Source organism: Lontra canadensis, unplaced genomic scaffold (genome assembly GCF_010015895.1).
Source record: "Lontra canadensis isolate GAN:19392208 unplaced genomic scaffold, GSC_riverotter_1.0 scaffold15, whole genome shotgun sequence".
NCBI classification, from domain to species: domain Eukaryota; kingdom Metazoa; phylum Chordata; class Mammalia; order Carnivora; family Mustelidae; genus Lontra; species Lontra canadensis.
This window is the reverse complement of record NW_022631009.1, coordinates 19,454,340-19,476,904: the sequence shown is the minus strand read 5'-3', so window position 1 is coordinate 19,476,904 and position 22,565 is coordinate 19,454,340. Positions and strand designations below refer to the sequence as shown.

Here is a 22,565-nt window from a genome sequence, read left to right as displayed (position 1 = left end):
ATTTTAATAAGCACCTCAGGAGTCCCTTAAACATTTAGTTTTTTGATCTGTTTGAAGACATATCCACCAGTCCGTGGTGGAGTTCTTACCCCCTATCTCTGATCTAAGCAGCCAGAAAAGCTGGTATTATGAAAGAGAGTAAACTTTGCATTTAGTCTGTGTTTAAATTTTTTTTTCTTTTTACTGAGCTTAGTCACTCAAGAGAGGACCTTATATTTTCATAAGAACTGTCCTTATATACTTAGTACATTTATATACACAGCAAGCAGACTGTGTAACAGGAATGGATCGATAATAAATCCCATTCAAATGCTACTTGGAGGTCACCTTTATTTCACTTACATACACTAGGATTTTAACGTAGAAAGGAAGAGTTAGTTAAGGGCACAGCTCTGGAGACAGACCATCTTGCTTCTTTCCCCCATTGATTACTGTGCAACCTGGGCAAGTCACCTAACCTCTCTGTGCCTGTTTCCCCCAATGGTTTATAGGATTTTGGTGAGAATAAATGTCGTGATCCACATAAACATGCCTGGCACTGAGTGCCTACTATGCTTTCCACTTTGATATTTACTATTATTATCTGCCCAACAGACCTAAATGCTCCAAAAAGTATTTAATAAACTTAAAGGCTGTTTTCTACAGAGTACATTGCAGAGAATTCATGAAAGGAAACTGTAAACCAGAAAGAAGATTTTTAAGAAAACTGCATGGAGTGTACGAGAAAATCACTAAAGGATTTTATGTTCTTGGAAATTTTCTATGTAAAAATTCAGGAGAGTGTGTCTCCCGGCCCTGCTGGGTACTACAGTAAAAATACTATCCTTCTCTGGTGGTCCTCCCATTGGCACAATCCTATGTGGAAGAGCTTCTGGGGGAGAAAATTCTGGCTTGTTCTTAAAAGTAGAATGAATGACTTTGGTTACTTAAAGGGGGAAAAGGACAGATTTATCAAAATTGTAATGTCTCAATTACATCATTTTACTCACAGACCTGGCTTTGTTGAACGCGGTGTTTTTTACGTTTGCCGTGTTCTGGAACTTCCATCTGCTAAATAGATTAGTAAAATGTCAGTCAGCACAGCCTGGAGAAGCAAGCACACAAATAATCTATTTAACTAGCACGTTTCCCCTTCTACAATAATCCTCTTAATGGTCTCCAAGACTGCCAGTCAGCAGGCACACCTGCTTCCCATCCACACATCCCCCCTTCATTTGCAAATATACAAACGTGGCAGAAATGGAGCCCCTGAAAGTGAAGTGAAGGTTCGCGTTTAACACCAGTGGTTGCCTATAGATTTTGTGATTTAACACAGCTTCCAAAAGGACTTCACACGAAATGAACTCCTAAATCCTGAAATAATCCACAGAGCCCCAATCCATACGCTGAATCAAAGCCAAATGGGGCTTTGATTAATCAAAAGGCACCATGAATCAAGTGAAGATCAAATGGAAGTTCAAGACACTTGAATATACCTCCCGTACATGAGGTAAACTTAATATAACAGTCAGGGTCCCGGCAGAAAACAGATGGCACACTCCTGAGGAGCAGTTTTTTTTAAAAAGGAACTATTTAATGGAGGTGCAGACAGGATTAAATGAATCAGCAAAGGGATGTTGGAGCCCCCAGGGGCTCGCTGTGAGGGGCTGGAGGGTAATGTTTTCCACTCCTAGGCCGGAAGGGGCAGGGGGAGCAGCTGGTACTGGAATGAGGGGAGCCAGAGCTGTGGGGAGGAGAGGCCACCTCCAGGAGCCTGGCCCTCAGCAGAAGGCTGTGCCGACCACAGAGACCCGGCAGCGACAGAACTGGAGAAATAAATCCCAAAATCTCACTTTTCTTCCACGCTCCATCCAGCGTGGCTGGGTTTTCCCATGGGTGACCCCAGTAGAAGGCCCGAGAGCAAGATGGCAACACACGGAGATGTGTCTCCAGAGCACAGAGTGGGGTGGAGGAGAGTGCACAGGGAACTGAGAAAGGCAAGTGGTGCCTGGCACAGCCAGGAAATGTGACCTGGGCAGGGCTCAGGAGAAGGAACTCCTAGACGCTTCTTCAAGGAAAAGAACACTCTTCTCAGCCACTAGTGTTAAGATATGGGTTTTAACGTATCACTCTACCGCCTCTCTCCTCCAACACATAAAGTCTTTGACTCTGGATCCTCGAGTTTCCAACCACTGCCTGGTAAATAGAGGCATTTGTAAATGCAAGAATGACATGTGAGAAAAAAAAATGAATGAGGTGTGAATTGTTTATTACTGCTTATTCTTCATGAGAATATAAGGAGGAAGAACATTTCAAAATAAGTGGGATAAGTAACATGACACCGCAAAAGAGCGTTGCCTTTGAACTACAGTTAATATTGTTATAAAATAGATTGCTTTGAAGGATGCAAAGGACTTCCTTTAGGTTAGTATTAATAGGTATGTTCATGTATTTGAAGACCAGCTTAATAATTAAAAAAAAAAAATCAGTTACTAGGGACAGCTGGGTGGCTCAGTCCGTTAAGGGTCTGACTCTTGGTTTTGGCTCAGGTCATAATCTCAGTGCTTAGTGCAAAGGCTACTTGAGATTCCCCCCCTTTCCCTCTCCCACCGCCTCTGCCCCATTCCCCACTCACTCTCTTTCTATCAAATAAATAAATAAATAAATAAAATCTTTTAAAAAAATCAGTTATTAAGTCTGGGTAAATGAGAAATTTATGCCCTGTTGTCTTACATGTTTTGTTATAGTATTATTGTTATTGTTTAAGATATTACGTTATCGCTCGTAAGTAGCCTTGTGCAATGAAATACAGATGTTGGCGTAAACAGCTCAGAATGTTTCTCTCTCCTATTCTCCTTCCCCTTCCTCCTCTCCCTATGTTGAAATAAATAAAACAGAATAGATGTTAAGCTATTTCTGATATCTGTTTCCTTGACTTACTCAAATAAGAGCTTTAAATATTTTATATACTAGGGGGAATAAAATTGGGGGGAGGAAGCGAACAAATCCTTTTTTCATAACACAGTGTTCCTATATATGCTTATTCATCAACACATAGTTTCTTTTAATAACTACTTACTCTCACAGGGTAATTTCCGCCTGGCTCTCTAAAATTCTGTCTACCTGCTATGCTCACACCATTCTCAAGTGGGCTGTGATGTACCTGTACTTTTCTGTTTTCTAAATAGCACCAACTCTGCGAAGTCTGACATTCCCAGAAAACCAATTTAGAGATTCAGAATCACTTTTTAGTAAACCTAAGGAAAAAATATACAAACTAATAAAACAAACTAGGTATGGATTAATAAAAAATCTAAGTTGTTTTTCAATTCAGAAAATTAGTCACCTTCTTATTCCTGATCTCTTGCATATATTCAGATTATGGTTCAATATACAAGATAATAATGTTACACTCTCAGAAACTCATTAGGAACACATCTATTGCATAAAATATATCTGCTTCCTTTTCTTAATGTCCTTTAAATTTCTTTCAATGGCAGAGATTGCTGGTAGCCCACCCTATTTTCCATTCTGCCCTTCTTTCTTAGTAATGCCATCCAAATTAATCTGGAGAGACAACATAACCTGTAAAAAGACTACATTTACCAGACTCCCTTGCAGGTAGGTATAGGCCTGTGGTGTGACTAACTCCTGGCCAATGAACTATAAGTTGAAATCTGTGGGACTTCAGGGACCCCTCCTCAAAGAAGAGAGATGAGCCATTCCTACTTTCCGTTTATACTTCTGCCTAGGGTGTGGATGTAACGACTGGAGCTCCAGCAGCCATCTTCAAACATGAGGTAAAGCCACACACTAAAGATGGCAGAGCAGAAAGGTCTCTAATGACATCATGGAGTCACTATTCCAGCTCTAGACTGCCTACTTCTGAGTTTCTTTTAGATGAGAAAGATACAGACTTTTATTTTACCTAGGACACTTCTTCTGTCTTGTTTTGCTCTTCATTATATATAGCTAAACCTACTGGTAACAAATACACTTTATTTTCACATAAAATATTTCTTAAAATTCTGTTTTAGTTAAAAGGAGCAAATAATAACAAAATTTGTTGATTACAGGTTTTTGCGTAGGAGCACAGCTCTAAAAAGAATGTTACAATTTTTCCCCTTCTGGTTTGCAGTTAATACTGCCTTTAAAAGAATATAACATGATATTGTTGTATGTTCACTTTTTTTAGTGCATTTGACTTTAAATTTTAATGATCTCTTCAGAAACGGTTCAAGTCTTATCATTGAAAGCAATGCATATAGCTAAGTTAATTAAGTTAGCACTAAATTTCTTCTTTCAAAGCCTTCCTTCTTACTAGGATAAAATAGTACTATTTAATCTGCTTCTAGGAACTATCTGATTTATGGGGTTCATTTGGTTACAGTTTCCTCAATTTCTCTCCCCCCTCTCCAGATTCTTCATGATTTTCAAAATCTTAGAATCTATTCTACCTTGCAAAATAGGATCTGGATCCTAGTCCATATAAGCCTTTAATAAGTGATACATGTCAGTTCAGATTTTCTGTGTTTACCTAGAAAATGAGTGGATGTCACAGTCACACATTTATATGGCTACTTAAAGTTCCACAAAATGACTTGTTCTGGTCAACTGTGCTTTGTGAGGAAACCCAGAACTCAGTATACATTCAAAGAACTGCTCTGTCTGCAATTTTCACTTTCCAGGATCTCATTCTACCCAGGGGTTTGTAGATGAAATTTTGGGTTGAAATATGGACTATCCCTATAATATCACCTTGAAAAACCAATTTTCTTTTTTTTTTTTTTTTTTAATTAAGAAAAAATTTTTTTTACTTATTTTAGAGAAAGAGAGAGGGGGAGCGAGAGTGAGCAGGGGGAGGGTCAGAGGGAGAGAATCTCAAGCAGATCTGCCCCCACCAACTGCTGAGTGCAGAGCCCAACGTGACGCAGGGCTTGATCCCAGGACCCCGAGATCATGACCTGAACTGAAATCAAGAGTTGGATGCTTAACTGACTGAGCCACCCAGGTGCCTCAAAACCCCGATTTTCCAGAGGAAGTGTCTTAACTTTTCTTTCTAAGAACCAAAACAAGAAAGGGGGGAAAAAAGGAGCTTGTGGAACTAAAACTTATGATTATTTGGATTAAGCAATGCAATGCTGACTGACACGATGATTTCACTATCTGCCGAGGGAAAGGATAGGTTTCAATTTGTGTGCAAATCTAAAGAATGTGGTTAGTGTTGTGTTTTTTTTTTTTTTTTTAACTTTAAATAGGTCACTACCTTCTATTATTCAGCAAATGCTTTAGCTACTCATTGTACAAGTATTTCCTACATCAAGTAGCTTACATTTTATTCAGCCACATTTAAGAGTACTTCTCCCTTTAATGGGGCTACTTCAGTTAACAACTTTTTCTTCTTCTTTTTTTATATATAATAATGGAAGCCTACGGGGGTCCATCCTGCCTCAGAGGTTAGATTTTTATGACTCTTTAAAAAAGACCATCCATGATTCCTTCATTGCTTGATTTGCTACTCTATGGTACACTTTGAATTGTTTGAATACCAAGGGGCAGTAAATTTTATTTTCCCTATGAAAATATTTTCAGTTCTAGAAGAAAGAGAAATAAGGAGAAAATGCAACTATTTTCTCTAGTTCTTACTAGACTCAAAGTCTAGTAAAAAGCAGTGTTTAACGAAAGATGTCACCCATCCTCTTTATAAAGGATTCAATTTAAATGAAAACATTAGGGAACATTTCCAAATGTTTCTGTTTCTGTTGCATTTTTAAGGATCAGTATAACATTCTGCTAAAAAAAAATAAAAAGTTTATACATGTCAACCAGGCATTAGTATTTTAAAAAAGTATTTGTATTTGTATTGGTATTAGTATTAGTAATACTAAAGTATGAGTATTTGTAATCATTTTAAAAATTCCAATTGTACTGTCTTATTCAGGATATGCTTATATCATGATGGTGACAAGGCAAGTTGAAAAGTTTAAAATCTCAGTTTCTCTTTTTACAGTCTGCCACAGCCCTCTTAAAGAGTTACCAGGCCTTTATTGAAGAGATACAGACTAGAAAAGCAAAGTTTAATTTTACACTGAGAACAATTTACAGCCTTAAGAAGTTCTTTTTCTCTATGGCTTCCTTAGACTGCTAATGGCATTCTAATTTGGCACATTGGAAGCTTCAAGAAACTGTGAGTTCTTTCAAGAGACAGAAGTATAGAGCTTATTTAAGTTCATTGCTGCTGTATTTAAGACCCCTCTGGATCCTGACTTTATGATGTAGTTTTTATGGTAAATCTGGAATCTTCCATTTGGGAGAAAGCAGAGATACAAGAATAGAGAGCAATAGAAGGACACTTCTCTTGAAAAAATGGCTTGAATTCTAAAGACTGAGCTCTTTAGAGAAGGCAGAGGAGCTTACTTCTGGGAGGTTGGGTTCTATCACAGAGGACCAGAATTCATCCCTGTAGTTAGTTAATGTTGGCTGATGGTAGGAATTTAAAGTGAAAAAGATACACAGATAAGAGCACTTACCATTTCTGGATTCTCTGCAGCTAGCTTTACCATCTTTTCTGAGATCATCTTTTTCAAGCAGCTACTCAGCAAAAAAGCCTAAAGAATCCAGAAATAAAGAAATCGCTCAACTGAAGAGATCCTGCCTTTCTTCCCTCCTCACACCACAAAGCAGATTTTGAACTCTGCTCTCCAACAGCATGCTTTTAAGAATTTAGATTTCATCTTTAATTTCCATAAATTTGTATAAGATGCAATTAACAAGTAGCCATACATTTCCTTAATTACATGGATGTACTTAGAGTAAATTTTTAAAAAGACAGAGAATCATTACATTTCCTAATTTTTCCCCTCTTAAAATTTTCCCTCCTATTTTTTCACATTACTTTCTAAGCAGCTCAAATAACAAGCAACAAATAACAAAAAGTACTTACTTATTATTGTAATCACATCAATGGAGGATGGTTGATCTTACATTTAACTGTATACATTATTATTGAGAGACCTATTACTAGACATAAATAGTAACCTGTTTGAAAGGGTATATTAGCACATTGTGGCTTTTACCGAACTAAAAAAAACCCCTATTTTTCATCATGTTCTTATTTTTCAGGCACCTTTAATCACTCACTTTTAAGACTGATGGTTGCTCCCAGTATCACCTGTGACTTCTTGTTGGCTCATCGTTGTCAGTGTCAAGACCCACATTAGATATCTTGTCCACAAGAGCTGGGGTTTCCTTTTTCCAGGAACTTCACTCCACATGCCAATTTAAGTTTCCCTATGACTTCCCTGCTTGCTCCTTTCCCACTAATCCTCTTTTTCCTTTGTCCTGTTCTCAATACTTGGCTTGTACTTTTCTCTTTTGGCCCTACTAAAGTTTGAGACAAAGCTTAAAGCTTGAGGTTGCAGGCCCTTAGTATAAATTTATGCCCAAGGATGGTCACCGGCACTGAAGGGAGGGCGGTGATGGAGAGGAGGAGGAAGCAAAGAGAGAAAACCCAGGTTGGGATGGTAGCCAAAGCAGAGACTCTTGGAGGATAGGACATAGAAAGTAGAATTAGAGGGAGAATGGCTACATATGGGTAGCATCTCAAAGTCTTGCAGGACTGTAGAGCTTCACCAGAATTTAATTTATTTAAAGGGAGAAAAGGAGGTAGAAGAGAAGGAAGGCACTACTACCAATAAGGAAAAGAGTAAAAGAGGTGGGATTTATGTACAAAAACAAATTTTGATTTCCTGGTTTAGCTAAAAACTAACCCTGTTTATCTGTGCATATCTATAACCTACATAAAACCAGGGTATGAAAGAGTTAAACAACATACACTGAGTTGATAGAGCATGGAAGGGTGTTTAATAATACTTTTTAATAAAAGATGAGGACTGATTCCATATTCCATACAATGTGCACAGATATGTAGGTTAAGACTTGGCTATAAACCAGGTAAGATTTATTCAATATAGAGGCAGTGAGCTATTGTTTAAAGGGTCTAAAAAATATTGGGGTCCCAGCCTTCATTTATATTTGCCAAGGCACACAAGCCACATTTCTGCCTTTTGCAGAAGTAGCTTGGGTGTGTATCAATAAACCCACACTCCAAAGGAAATAAGACCTTACTAGGAATCCTTTAAAAGAATGTTTATTGCCCTCTCTGTAGCGGCTTAAACTCATTTGGTACAGACTAGATTAAAAGACCATAATAAAATTTAACTACTGCATTTAGCATTCTGGGCAAGGGAAGGCAATTTCATTGCCAAGATCTAGCTGCATCTCTCCAAGTGACTGCAAACCATCCTACCATTTCCCTAAGGATGTTTCATATTCAAGGTGAACCTGACGGCCCATTTCTTTAACCTAGAATTTGGTTTCGCATTTCATGTTTTTTCAGAGGACCTTGGTATCTATCATCTTGTGATTGCAACTATACTAAAAGCAGAGAGTCTTGGGGAGCTTTTGTTACTGAAACCAAAATGCTCCATGGAACGTAGTGCAATCACCAAAGACTTAAGTTGAATGAAATGTTGATGCAAAGATTACTTTGGTATTTTGGTTTCATTTTAGAATGTTTGTAGTTTTGATTCCAATTTGAAATAGCTTGAGTTAGTTCATAGAATTTTTCAGCTGAATTTGGTGTTTAGAAAATTGGTTTTTTTTTTTTTAATTTATTCCAACTTCAGTTATAAAGTCATGGAAAACCTGCATAGTTTGCTGTCCAACAGTCTCTCCTCTCCTCATAGAACCTGGATTTTGTCTGATGACAAAGGGCCCAGCTCACACTTACTTTAGGGTGATCATGAATTCTGTTCTTTTTTGTTAGATACTTGATTCCCAGACTCCCTTGCAGCTAGCTAGGAGTGGTCATGTGACTTACTTCTGGTCAGTGAGACATAATGGGAAGTCTATTGGGCTTTTGCCTTCCAGATAAAAGGGGTATCAATCTTCTCTAGTATTCTTGTTAAGTGAGATGAAAATCCATATTGTCTAAGTCAGAGGTCAATAAATCCAGCCCCTCACTTGTTTTTATACATTTTTATTGGCAAACAGCTATACCCGTTTGTTCACACATTGTCTGTGGCTACTTTTGTGCTATAACAGAGTTCGGTAGTTGTAGCAGAGACCAGATGGACCCCAAAACTAAACTATTTACCATCTGGCCCTTTGAGAGGAAGTTCACCAACACTTTGTCTAAGCCACTATTAGTTGTGTCTCCCGTTATTTAGTAACTACAACTATTTCTAATTGACCTGAAGGCTGTGGTGACTAGTAAAATGAAATGAAACAAAAAATAAACCAAAAAAAAAACCCCACAAAAAAAAACAAAAACCCCAAACCAAAAATCAACAACCCAACAGTGTTACAGGCCAAAAAGGAGGATGTATAGCATATTCTAAGACCCTGCTCAGTTGGGTAAGAGTAATATGCTTTGTTCACCCCAGCAAGCAAGAGAGCATTTCAGCGCTGGTTCTCATGCGCTGCCCCGAGAACTCACCTGCTTGGTGTAAATAACAAACCAGGGCCAGCGATTCTCTTCACTAAACTGAAATCGGAGCTCCAAGTTCTGGTTGAGAGTTCGCTGGGGTCCATCTGTATCCAGCAGAGTTCCCTACAGAGAAAAGAGATTATTTGATATCTGATAGAAATGGAAGCAGCTATTAACTGTTGGGCAAATACCAAAACGAGTGATACCATCACTATTGCCAGGAAGCTGTCAGTCTATGAGGGGCTGTGAAAGTAAGCCACACAGTTTGGTATGATAAATAGTATAAGGGAAGCAAACCCAGGTCTATGGAAGGGGTAGGATGGACACCTGATCCAGACTCAGAGGGGTCAAGGCAGGCTTCCTGGAGGGAGGCGGTGATATCTGAGCAGCAGAAGTAGAAATTTTCCATGTTTGTTGTTGTGGGGTTTTTGGAGGGGGAGGTGGGTGCAGGCGCAGTGGGAAGTGGTTCTGGTAGAAGAAATAACAAGTGCAAGTTTACTGAGGCATGAAGGGACCTGGCACACTGGACACGTGGCAAGAGACTGAGTGTGGCGGAAGCACAGGCTGCAAGGCAGGCAGGGTGGTGAGAGAAGAGGCTCACCTCAGAGAGGCAGTGTGGGGCCAGATCTTGAGGACTCTGGAGGAAGCAGATTTGACTTTTGCTATACAGCATCTATCCCTCTTTCTCTTAGTAATGGAGTTTCCAGTGCCCTTGGGAAAACCGTCTCTCTTTCCCTATGCCCATGTAGGTAGGGCTGTCAGGGAACGCTGCCCTCCTGGAGGCCGGGGCACATGACCCAAGTTCAGGCTAATTGGACAAATGCCTTCTATGCGCCTTCTTTGATTCCAGAGTGGAGAGATCCAAAGAGCATGTCCTGATAAAGAATTCCTTCTTTCCTAGAAACACTGAGCTCATTTTGTTCTTGACTTTCCTAAGCCTCTGCCTCTGCCTTCCTTTGAGTCACTGGGTTATTCCATGCCTCTCTGATAAATCCCCTTTTTTCACTAAAGCCAGAAGTGTTGCTTTCTATTGCTGGCCACCAAAGAGCCCTAGCTGTTCGAGGTTTGATAAGCTAAGTTAAGGAGTCTGAACTTCATTTTGAGGGCAACAGGCATGCATTCACTGATTTTAAAAGCTGGATAACAACATGATTAGATTTATGTATTAGAAGTATTCATCTGACTGCATCAGGGTGAAAAGGAACTGAAAAATAGCTGTTTTCAGATACTGAACCACATAGAATCCAGGACTATTAACCCAGGGAGAAGGAAAACAAATGAGGTGAGCCCTACAGCCACCTAGCCTACTGCTTGGAGTTTCCAGGAGACAGTGGAGGGAATGGGACCCCAAACAGAGCCCAGAGGTCTTGCTGAGTTGAGGAGAAAGGGATGAAAGTTTGAAGAAATTGAGTTTAGAATCCCTGGGGCAGAGGATCACAGACAAGGGCTTTACACAGACTAAGAGCTCTAGAGAGCTCTCTTCAGACCTTCGGCTGAATAACGATCTTTGCAAGTGTGGGGAGAGCACTCATCCACCGCCAGAGGGTATATAACATGGAGCAGACTGTTTGGAAAATAGTCTAGAAGTTTCTTACAAAGTGAAACATGGAATTACCAACATAGTCCCAGCAATTCCACTCCCAATCATATACTCAAGAGAAATGAAAACCTATGTCCACACAAAAACTTGCACGCAAATGTTCATAGCAGCATAACTTGTAACAACCAAAAGAAACATTACTGAATAAACAAAATTTAGTATATCCATACAACAAAATGTCATATGACCACGAAGAAGATAAAGTGTTGGTACATGCTATGATAAGAGTGGACCTTAGAAACATTATACCAAGTAAAGGAAGCCAGTCACAAAGGTCACATATGATTCCATTAATCATGAAATGCTCAGAATGGGTGCATCTATAAAGACAAGCAGAGTAGTGGCTTCTTAGGGCTGGTAGGTAGCTTATAGGAGTAAGCTAAGGGATATGAGACTTCTTTCTGAGGTGATGAAAGTATTCTAAAATTGATTGTGGTGATGGATGTAAAACTCTGTGAATGAATTAAATGCCCCTGAATTCACTTTATATAAGTGAATTGTATGGTATGTAAATTATATCTTGATAAAGCTGTTACAAAGGAAGGGAATGACTGTGTATGTAGTACTGGGGGAGGGATATACACATGAATTATGGAACAGACTAGAGAATCCAGAAATAAATCCACACAAATGTGCCCAGCTGATATCTGACGAAGGTGCAAAAGCAAGTCAGTTAAAGGACAGGCTTTGCAACAAATGGTTCTGAGCTAGTGGACTTCCACAGGCAAAAAAGGGAATGTCATTCTGAGTTTCACACCCTAGATGAAAACTAACTCAGAATGAGTCATGGACTTAAATGTATGACCTATAACTGTAAAACCTTTAGGAAAAAACTCTAAGAAAAAAATCTTCAGGATCCAGAGTTTGGCAAAGAGTTCTCCAACTCAACACTAAAAGCACAATCTATAAAAGAAAAAACTGATGAATTGAAATTCATCAAAATTAACTTTTCCTCTGCATAAGACCTTGTTGAGAGGATGAAAAACTAGAGTTAAGAGAAAATACTTGCAAACCACATATCCAACCAAAGACTAGTAACTAGAATATATGAAGTGCTCTCAAAACAATAGTGAAAAATGAAAAACAAAAAACAAATAAACAAAAAAACCCCAACATGGGGCGCCTGGGTGGCTCAGTGGGTTAAAGCCTCTGCTTTCGGCTCAGGTCATGATCCCAGAGTCCTGGGATGGAGTCTCGCATGGGGCTCTCTGCTTAGCAGGGAGCCTGCTTCCTCCTCTCTCTACCTCTCTCTCTGCCTGCCTCTCTGCCTAATTGTGATGTCTGTCTGTCAAATAAATAAATAAAATCTTAAAAAAAAAAACCAACCAACAATCAATTAGAAAATAGGCAAAAGATATGGAAGAAAACATTTCACAAAAGAAGATATACAGATGGCAAATGGGCACATGAAAAGATGGTCAACATGATTAGCCAGGAGGGGAATGCAAATTAAAATCACAATGAAATACCATCCCACACTTAGGCAAATGACTAAACTAAAAAAACAGTGACAATACCAAATGCTGTTGAGGCTGCAGAGAAACTCCATCAGTCATGCAGCCATCACTGGTGGAAATGGAAATTAGCACAGCCACTCTTGAAAACCGTTTGGCAGTTTCTTAAAAAACTAAGGATGCAACTTGCATATAACCCAGCAATTGTACCCCCTAGCATTTATGTCACAGAAGTGGAGATTTGTGTCCCAAAACAGATGTATGAATTTCATTCATTATAGCTAAAAACTGGAAACAACCAGGTATCTTTCATTGGCTGATTGGTGAAATAAATCTTGTCCATTCCATACCATGGAATACTGTTCAGCAATAAAAAGAACCAAACTACCGACATATACAACAACCTGAACGAATTACTAAAGAATGATGCTGAGTAAAAAAAAAAACCTACATACGATTTCATTTAGAGACCATTTTTAAGGTAATCAATTCCTCTTTTTTTTTATATTTTTGTCTCCTAAATGCAGTTAGTTTTTATTATTCACTAGTAGCATTACTGAACACCGAGTCATTGCTCCAGGGGAAATGCAGCGTTAGGTTCCTGCAAACCTCTGGTCACAACAGTTTCATCAGCTGATCAGTACATACCCTTGTTTTAAGAGTGTCTCCTTTTTTTTTTTTTTAGCAGTTTTATTGGGGTATAACTGATGTAAAAAATAACCTGCGCATATTTAATGTACACAACCTGATGAGTCTGGACATATGCATACATTCATGAAACCATCAACATACTCAAAGTAATGGATATATCCATCACCCAAAGTTTTAAAAGCACTCCTGAAATGACACAATTATAAAAATAACAGATGAGTGGTTCCTGGGGGCTAAAGAGAGGTGTGGTGAGAGAAAGCAGGTAAAGCCATAAAAGGCCAACATGAGGGGTTCTTGGGATGATGAAAATGCTAGGACTCTTGCTTGTATCAATGCCAATATTCTGGTGTCGATGTCGTACTGCAAGGTGTAACTAACAATTTGAGAAAAGTGTGTGAAGAGTTCACAGGATCTCTGTACCATTCCTTACAACCGCATGCCAACTTACAGTTACATCCAAATTCAAAGCTTTAAAGAATCAACTGTTTATTTATTTTTTTTAAAGAACTTTTTCCCATTGCCTTTATTGATTTATTTATTTATTTATTTATTTATAGATTTTTATTTATTTATTTGACAGACGGAGATCACAAGTAGGCAGAGAGGCAGGCAGAGAGAGGGGGAGGCAGGCTCCCTGCTGAGCAGAAAGCCCAATGCGGGGCTTGATCCCAGGACCCTGAGATCATGACCTGAGCTGAAGGCAGAGGCTTAACCCACTGAGCCCCCCAGGCACCCCAAAAGAATCAACTGTTTAAAAGCAAAAATAATTATAATGCAGCATGAGGCTTATATTTGTGGAAATATGGCAATAACTATCACAAAAGGGAAAATAGAAGTACAATGTTGTTATGCATTTTGTGATGTGGTATAATAATTAAAAGTGGAATGTAATAAGTTTAAGTATACAAGAAAGTCTAAAGTAACATATAAATGAAAAGGTAGAGCTAAAAAAAATGGTGTAAATAAAGTTTTTTTCATAATCATAAAATAATCAAATCATGAAATAATCAAAAGAAGGCAGGAAAAGAGGGGGAAAGCTGATAAACCTCAAAGAAATAGACAAATCCACAATTAGGTCTGAAGGTTTTAACATTCCTCTTCTCTCAGCAACCAGTAGAAAATATACAAGAAATATACAAGAAAATATACAAGAAAATACAAATATACAAGGATAGAGGAAATCTGAACACTGTCAACTGCTTGACCTAATACTTCTAGAATATTCCATCCAACTGTGACAGGATACACATTCTTTTCAAGTACACATGGAACATTTACCAAGAGAGACTAGATCTGGGTCCATAGAACAAGTTCCCACAAATTTAAAAGACTAAAATCATAGGCTTGTCATGTCAAGATTGCTGGTTCGGCATTTAGCAGGTGGTTGAAGTCCTATTTCCCAAAATGGGGAAAACAGAGGGGGAAGATCCCTAGGATGGGCAGGAGAGGGCAAGGATGTCTGTGCGACACCTGGTGTCGATGCCTAGAAGGCATTAGGAAATATTGGACCTTTCCATAGGGATGTAGGCAATTGATTTCAGAGAATACAAAGTAGAAAGATGGAAATGGATCCCCAGGGGTAATGAGGGCTTCAGAAATGCTCAGAGGAAGAGGCGGCTCACAAAAACAGGGAAGGAAGGAGAGGGAATTCTGAGAAGCAAGAAATGGTTGACAACACCTAGTGCCACAAACAGGCCTAGTATTGTCCCAGCTAAAAAATCCCCATGGATTCTGCAGACTTAGCAACTGGGGATTACAGTTACTCTAACAGAGTTTGTCCTCTCCTAGTTAACCTCAGTTTCCCGTGTAAAGGGGATAATCCCACTTAGCTCACTGAGTTATTGCAAGAATTTAATTAAATAGTAGATGTGGCAGCACTCAGAACAGCATCTGACCCAAAGGAGGCACTCCCGTACATCTGATCATAGGGTATTCTCTGGGAGGAGATGGCAATGTAGGTATGATTGAAGGGGATCCTTAAGAAGAGCTCTACTGGTCAGCGTCTCATTTTCAAGGGTAGAGATCTTGTCAGTCCTGAGTCTGTGTTAGGAATTCCACAAACAGCAGCCATTGTTTCTCTATGCTCTTGTACTATAGCCAGCCTCCAAGCAGTAGAGAAGCCTGTCACGGCAAAGTGGGAAGGTGGGTGTCTCTACTGCTATAGACGGGACACTTGAACCAGATGATAGACGGCTTTGACCGTCGGGCGATGCTTCGTGTGGCTTAGATGCTGGTCCACTCAACGTAGTGATGCAAATGGCAGAACCACCTCCCTACTGCCAACTTTGTCATCCAAGACAAGAGGATTTTTAAACCAAAGTAGAGACTTTAAATCACTTTCAAGTGCCAAGATACTTACAAGGAAAGTGACCTGCCAGCGCTTCACTCTGTCCATCTGGAAAATGACTTCCTGGGTCTGGTTATCAGGCAGGGTTATGCAGCAGCTGATCTCATTCTTGCCAACAGAGAGGACGGCCCCACAGCCTGGCTGTGGGTAGTCACAGGTACATGGATCCAGCCGCCAGTACCCGTAGTGCCGGACCTCTCGGGACAGCTCCAGATACTGCTCCGGGGGTGAAGGTGAGCCAAAAGAAGCAAAAGACTGCTTGAAAAAGGTGACAACCTTCTGTCAGAAGCTACGGCCATCCTAGTACAACACACGAAATTGAGCCACAGTGAAAGCGCCTTTTTCTTCTGGATGTTACCGAGGAAGACAATGCCCCTTGTGCTCCCTGACAATAAGGCCTGGGGAAGTTCATGGTGTGTCCTGCCAAGGTCGAACCATTTCTGCCTCATTCACCATTGTGTCTCTGCTCCTGCTATGGTGCTTGGTACATAGTGGGGACGAAAATATTTGGTGACTGAATGACGAACGGAGAAGAACAGAGGGAACCAAATGAACGAGTAGAGAGGATTCTACCTCAGCAAATTACAACAGCAAAATAAACAAAAAGTGTACATTTAAAATGCTGTCTGGAGGCGCCTGGGGGGCTCAGTCTGTTAAGCGCCAACTCCTGGTTTCAGCTCAGGTCATGATCTCAGGGTCCTGGAATCAAACCCCACATCAGGCTCTCTGATTAATGCCGTGTGCCTCCCTCTGCTCCTCCCCACTGTTGGTGCTCTCTCTCTCTCTCTCTCAAATAAATAAATACATAAATAAATTTAATAAATACATAAAAAAATGCTTTTAGGGAGACTGGCTGACTCTGTCAGGAGAGCATGCGACTCTTGATCTCAGGGTCTGAGTTCAATCCCCACAGGGGATGTCAAACCTCCTTTAAAAAAATGCCATTTAAAAAAAAACAAAACTAAGCTGAGGTCTATGTAGAAAGAAAGTAGTTAATTTTTACAGTCGGCTTTATATGATGATGGTATGAATTGTCAGAGGAAGAGATTTTGCAAATGGCAATAAAATCAGAGAGTGAGCCTGCTTTCTAAGTAGAGTTACAGACAGCCCAATCGTGTTAAGGGAACACCTTTATGTAACTTTTAAGGGTTAACTTTTCCCTCTGCCTGTTTGTTTGTTTGTTTGTTTTTCAGAGAGAGGGAGAATGTGGGGAGGGGCAGAGATAAAGGGAGAGAAAGAATCTTAAGCAGGCTCCACACCCAGCACAGAGCCAGATACCCGGCTCAATCTCTCAACCGAAATCAAGGGTCAGATGCTTAACCAACAGAGCCACCCAGCTGCCCCCTTCCCTCTGCTTCTGACTTGGCTTAAGAACAGAGGACAGTTGCAGTTCATACCTGCGGTCTAGACATCCTGCCCTGACAATATGTATCCGGGACTTTTCACTTCTGTAAGAAAGCATTATTATTTAAAAAAAAAAAAAAAAAGCATTATTATTATTAACCATTGCTTTTTTTTTAAAGATTTATTTTATTTATTTGACAGAGAGGGAGAGAGGGAACACAAGCAGGGGGAGTGGGAGAGGGAGAAGCAGGCTTCCCACTGAGCAGGGAACCTGAGATGTGGGGCTTGATCCCAGAACTCTGGGATCATGACCTGAGCGAAGGCAGAGGCTTAATGACTGAGCCACCCAGGCGCCCTCTATCCACTGCTTTTTAATAAGCTGATATCAGTTTGCGAACCTCTATCTAATTCTTCCAGCTTTCCACCATGGTCCTGCCTGATGCTGTGTGGGATGGGCTTGAAGAAAAGGGAGTTCTCCCACAATCAGAGAAGACTGAATGTGATCAGAGAGAACCCTCAGTGACAACCTGGCACTTTCCAGATCCTTTCTTGAAGGAAGGCAAGTTCTTTCAAGGACTATATGAAGCACTCTCTGATGAAGTGAAACGTGAACAGATACAAGCAATGAGGGACAGTTGACTGTCACTACAAGGCGGGAGAGGTGTTCAGGCTCCTGTCCCTTCCAGCCACACATCATCGTCATACCAGCTCATTGTGCTGTGGTCCTTGCCTTCAATTTAAGACACACGTCAAGTTGCCTGGCCCCCCTTTGGGTCAACGGAAAGGGGCAGAAACGACAGGTCCTGAGTCACACTATGCATGCAGGGGTGGGGTGGGGGCGGAGTAATGTTGGCACAGCCTACAGAGCAATTTTAAGCTCTTGCTACAATAGTTTCTTATTTATTATATGATACAGATCTTTATCTCATTGCATGGTAATACTTTAAAAAACCTTTTGTAATCAACTCTTGGCTGCGTGCTCTCAAGGAGATGAAAGTGTTTAAAAATTAAGCTCCATGTCTCTAGAAAGTTAGTGATGAATCAGCAACTCGTTCAAAATACTTGTGGGCATTTGTCATTCAACAAGTGTGTGTAGTGATGTTACTGACCATATGCAAACTAAAAGAAATCTGCAAGGATTTTTTTTTTTAAGAAAATTAGTTTTTTAAAGAAACTTACACCCAAAAAAGATAGTTTAACATGCATAACGGCGAAGGACATGTTCATATATTTTCATTTAGATCGAGGGTTGGCAAACTTTTCTGTAAACAGCCACGTAGTAAATATTTTCAGTTTCTGGGCATATGGTCTCTACTGCAACTACCCACCTCAATCATCCTAGCACAAGAAGCTGTCTTAGAGAGTATGTAAATGATGGCCACATGCCAATAAAACTTGATGGGGCGCCTGGGTGGCTCAGTGGGTTAAGCCTCTGCCTTCGGCTCAGGTCATGATCTCAGGGTCCTGGGATCGAGCCCCGCATCAGGCTCTCTGCTCAGCGGAGAGCCTGCTTCTCCCTCTCTCTCTCTGACTGCCTCTCTGCCTACTTTTGATCTCCCTCCCCCCCCCCCCCCCGTCAAATTAATTAATTAATTAATAAAAAACAAAAAACTTCATCTATGAAAACAGTGGTTCATGGGCTGTAGTTAGCCTATCTATGATATAGATCAACACATTCCTCCTTTAAATTAATTTCACTCATTTTCTTTCTTTTTTTTTAAGATTTTATTTATTTGAGAAATAGAGAAAGAGAGAGTTTGAGTGTGAGCGGTGGAGGGGCAGAGGGAAAGCAGACCTCCCACTGGGCAGGGAGCCTGATGTGGGGCTCTATCCCAGGACCCTGGGATCATGATCTGAGCTGAAGGCAGACACTTAACCCACTGAGCCACCCAGGCGCCCCTAATTTCCCTCAATTTCTACTCCATGTTTTCTTGCACATGGACAGAAAGTAAAGCGATAGTTGTTAACATGCTGAATCTATTAGCAGAAGAACTTCATAAGCACTTAAATAATGCCAGTTTTTATGTCAGTATCCTGAGATCCTTCAAGAGAATATCAGTTAATTTGAATCATGGTTCAGTTCTTTTTTTTTTTTTTTCCATCTATTTCATGCATTCAAAGTACAGTTTTTAAAAGATTACTACAAATAGTATGGTAAAATAAAATTTGTTTTGTGTCAAAATACAAATACAAATTTGGGGGGAGTATAGCATGTGGTAAAAATAATATTCTTACTAAATTCATTAAATTAATAAGTTTAGGGAGCAGAAATGTACCTAGAATCTGTAATTGTATCCAAAGCAGCTGATGTAACCAATTGTATCCAAATATTCTGTCCACCAAAATAAACACTATAATTGAAATTGAACTCCAAAATTTTCATAACAAAGCTGAGGCAGAATACCAAGGAAGGAAAATATTGACTCATGGCAGTAGATACTTTTTCCTTTTCTTATCCTGCCCGTCAGTACAATTCTCAAAATATCTAATCTTTTGAAGAATTACTTTCTATATCAATTTAGGTACAAATGAGTCCTCTATATTTTGTTTGCATTTTGTTTAAAATCAGTGAGTGAACACTGGCAAAGTCTAAAGGATAAAGAAGACAACATGATGAAACAGAGTCCATTCCTCCTGCTAACTTATGCCTTGTTCGTCAGGCTTCTATCACTGCTTGGGGACACGGGGGAGTGCGAGCTGGTACAACCTTTATGGAAGCTTTAAAACCGTTCTTCTAGAAATATATTCTAAGAAATAATAGAACACGTACTCCAAGACAGAGGATGCTGGCTGTAGTGTTCCGGGACCTTCAGCTAGGAACGGTTCCAGGTGTTGGGAACATACAGGATATAAATTAGACACAGTCCTGGGCCTTGTGGTGCTTGCTGCCAAAGTGATTTATAGCAGCAAATCTGGAAACCACCAGATTTCCAATAATAAGAAATTGGTTAGCTAAATGATAACTATAAAACAGAATACTCTGTGGTTGTTAAAAAAAAATGCTGAGGGTCTGTATTAACTGCGCAAAGGGTTCACCACAATCTATTGTCTGTATTTTTCAGAATCTTTAAATAATATAATCAGAAAAAATAATGATGATATTCTCATTTCTTAATCTTAAACCATTTTTTGTGGTTGGTGGGTTTATAAATTAAGAAACAGCTCAATTCTAATATGTTTCTTTAACTCCCCTCCAAGGAATTTCTCTTGGTGCAATATCTGATTTACCTTGGTTTGGTTGTCTTCTTTCTGGAGAGCCTGTAATTTCTGTCTCTGTGCCTCTGTGGGTTTGGCCCATTCTTTTTCAATGTCCTGAACTGCCTTAAAACAACAGAAGTGGTAAAATTAGCAACCTTACTTACTTGCTTGCTCAAGATGAGCAGAAATGAATTAATCTGGCAAAAATACATTCATGTATGAAAGGCTATAGAAACAGACCCAAGTGACATATACAAGGATTTAGCATGTTATAAAGGTTATTTATTAAATTAGTGGGTATAGGAAGAATTCGTTCAATGGTTTGGGGACAACTGGCCACACTTGGGAGAGAAAGTAAAGTTGCTCTTTTCTCATGCCACCCAATCAAATAAATCCAGATAAAGGTTTAGCTATTAAAAAAAATTTCAGGAAAAAAAAGCCTGATCTTGAGGTAAGGAATAATATTTTTAAAATATAAAGGAATATGTAATTATATGAAAATATAAAACTTTTATACATAAAAGCCATCAAGAACAAAACTAAGAAATAAATGGCAAACCAGAGAAAACATTATATGTGGGGATAAGTTGATATTATTTATGTAAAGCAATAGGAAAAATGTCAACAAGGAATATGTATCAGTAATCAACAAAAAGGAATTCCAAATTACAAATCTATATATTTTTCCTCTGAACTTGGTAAACACTAATATATATATATAATATTCAGGGCTAGCAAGGGTTGAGGGAAACAGAAAGTTCCATATAGAACTGATGGGATTGAGACTGGTATGATTATCCTGTGCTGCTTTTATTTATCATGTTTTAAAAGAAGTTTTCCACTGGTCTTCAGTTAGCCTGTCAACCCCTCAGGGTTGAGTCCTTCACCTCAGTGTTTCTTGTTTCTTGTCCAAGGTCTTACACGCAGCAAACACTCAACAATTCTTCACTAATTGTCAGACACTTATTTACATCCTAGTCTTAGTATAGGTTTACGTGTTCCATTCCTCAGTGTTACTGGTGATGCCTTATCTCCAAATGGAGAATGAAAAGCTGAATAAAGTTTTGATTTAGCTATTTAGATTGAGGAAAAGGAGATGGGTTTAGAGAGGAGAAGAAAAATAATATTTGTTGAGAAGCTGCTTTAGATAGGTTTTCTTATTGACTTTATCCAAATTATTCTGTGGGATAGGAACATCCTCCCCTCCCATCTTACAGATAGGTAAATTGAGGTCCAGAGAGTTTATGGCTTTTGAGACCATGGCAACCTGGCAAGAGTTGGGTCAAAATCCCAATCTGTCCACTGCACTGAGTCCTCCTGTCCTTGGCCCAGCCACTGAATTCTGAGCATGTGGACAGCTACCCACCCCAAGACCTTCTCCTGGTCACCAACTATTCTCAAGACTAAGCACAGACACCCTGCCAGAATGGAATTGATATGGGTATGAAGAATGGAACATCTTTTCCTCTCCCGAATTCTACTTGGTGGTAGAGTCCCGTAAGGGGCTGTTATCACAGGGCAGAGGTATGAGAGAGAAAGCATGACTAAAGAAAGAAGTTAAACAGCAATCACAACAGTAAGGACTCACGGAAGATAGGTCATTCAGCATTAGGCGACCTGGGACTCTCAGACACAGAGATTTAAATGCCATACCTCAGCAGGACCAGACTGCTCTTGTTTCACTACCTTTGAAAAGATTTAACCCTGATTATGGGCTCCAGAGTCATCAAATACATGACATACAGGACTTCTCCTAACAATGAGAGAGTCAAATTTAGACAATGCCTCTGCTCAGTTCTCTGGCCCCCCAAAGACTGGCTGCTGAAGACTTACGTAGAAACTGATTTTTTATTTTTAAGATTTTATTTATTTATTTGACAGAGAGAAACATCACAAATAAACAGAGAGGCAGGCAGAGAGAGTAGGGCAAGCAGGCTCCCTGCTGAGCAGAGAGCCCCATGTGGGGCTTGAGACCATGACCTGAGCCGAAGGCAGGGGCTTAACCCACTGAGCCACCCTGGCACCCTGTAGATACTGATTTTTAAAATCAAGTGAAATCTCCTAAGCCACGGGTTTCACATGCTTCCATCATGCATATCCCATATCCCCCGCAGTGAGAAATGGAGAGAAAGGCATCAGCCACTCGGCTCTAGCTGGTGGAGGCATGGCACAGCAAGGCCAGGACTATTGCGGGTAGACCTGGGTCTGCATGAAGGGCACCAGGCTCTGGGGCTCCAGGGAAGGTAATGGTCAACCCAGGCTCCCTTCCCTGAGCCACAGGCCCTGATATGGGGTTAAGCCTGCCTGGAAGAAGGGACCTCTTGTTCTAATTTGCACAAAATTATCATTCTGGCCAGTGGTGCTGAAACGCAGACCCAGAATTGACCAAGCCTCAATATTTTTGAGAAAATCCAGAAATTTATAGCTGTATATACAATCTTCCATTTTGTTCATGTTCCTCAAATTTTAAAAAAGGAAAAAAAAACATGTGGGGGTCCACTT

The 22,565-nt window shown here is 39.9% G+C and overlaps 1 protein-coding gene across 1 annotated transcript in view; it reads right to left on the bottom strand.

Moving 5' to 3' along the window:
* Positions 1 to 22,565, bottom strand: part of SNX31 (sorting nexin 31) — a 58,514-nt gene that overhangs the window by 1,846 nt on the left and 34,103 nt on the right. Inside the window, exons 9-13 of the mRNA XM_032858746.1 lie at positions 20,094 to 20,186; positions 15,534 to 15,737; positions 9,479 to 9,592; positions 6,510 to 6,587; positions 994 to 1,050 (exon numbers count right to left, since the gene is read on the bottom strand). Of these exons, the coding sequence (XP_032714637.1) occupies positions 994 to 1,050; positions 6,510 to 6,587; positions 9,479 to 9,592; positions 15,534 to 15,737; positions 20,094 to 20,186 (546 nt within the window). The remainder of the gene's footprint in view (positions 1 to 993; positions 1,051 to 6,509; positions 6,588 to 9,478; positions 9,593 to 15,533; positions 15,738 to 20,093; positions 20,187 to 22,565) is intronic.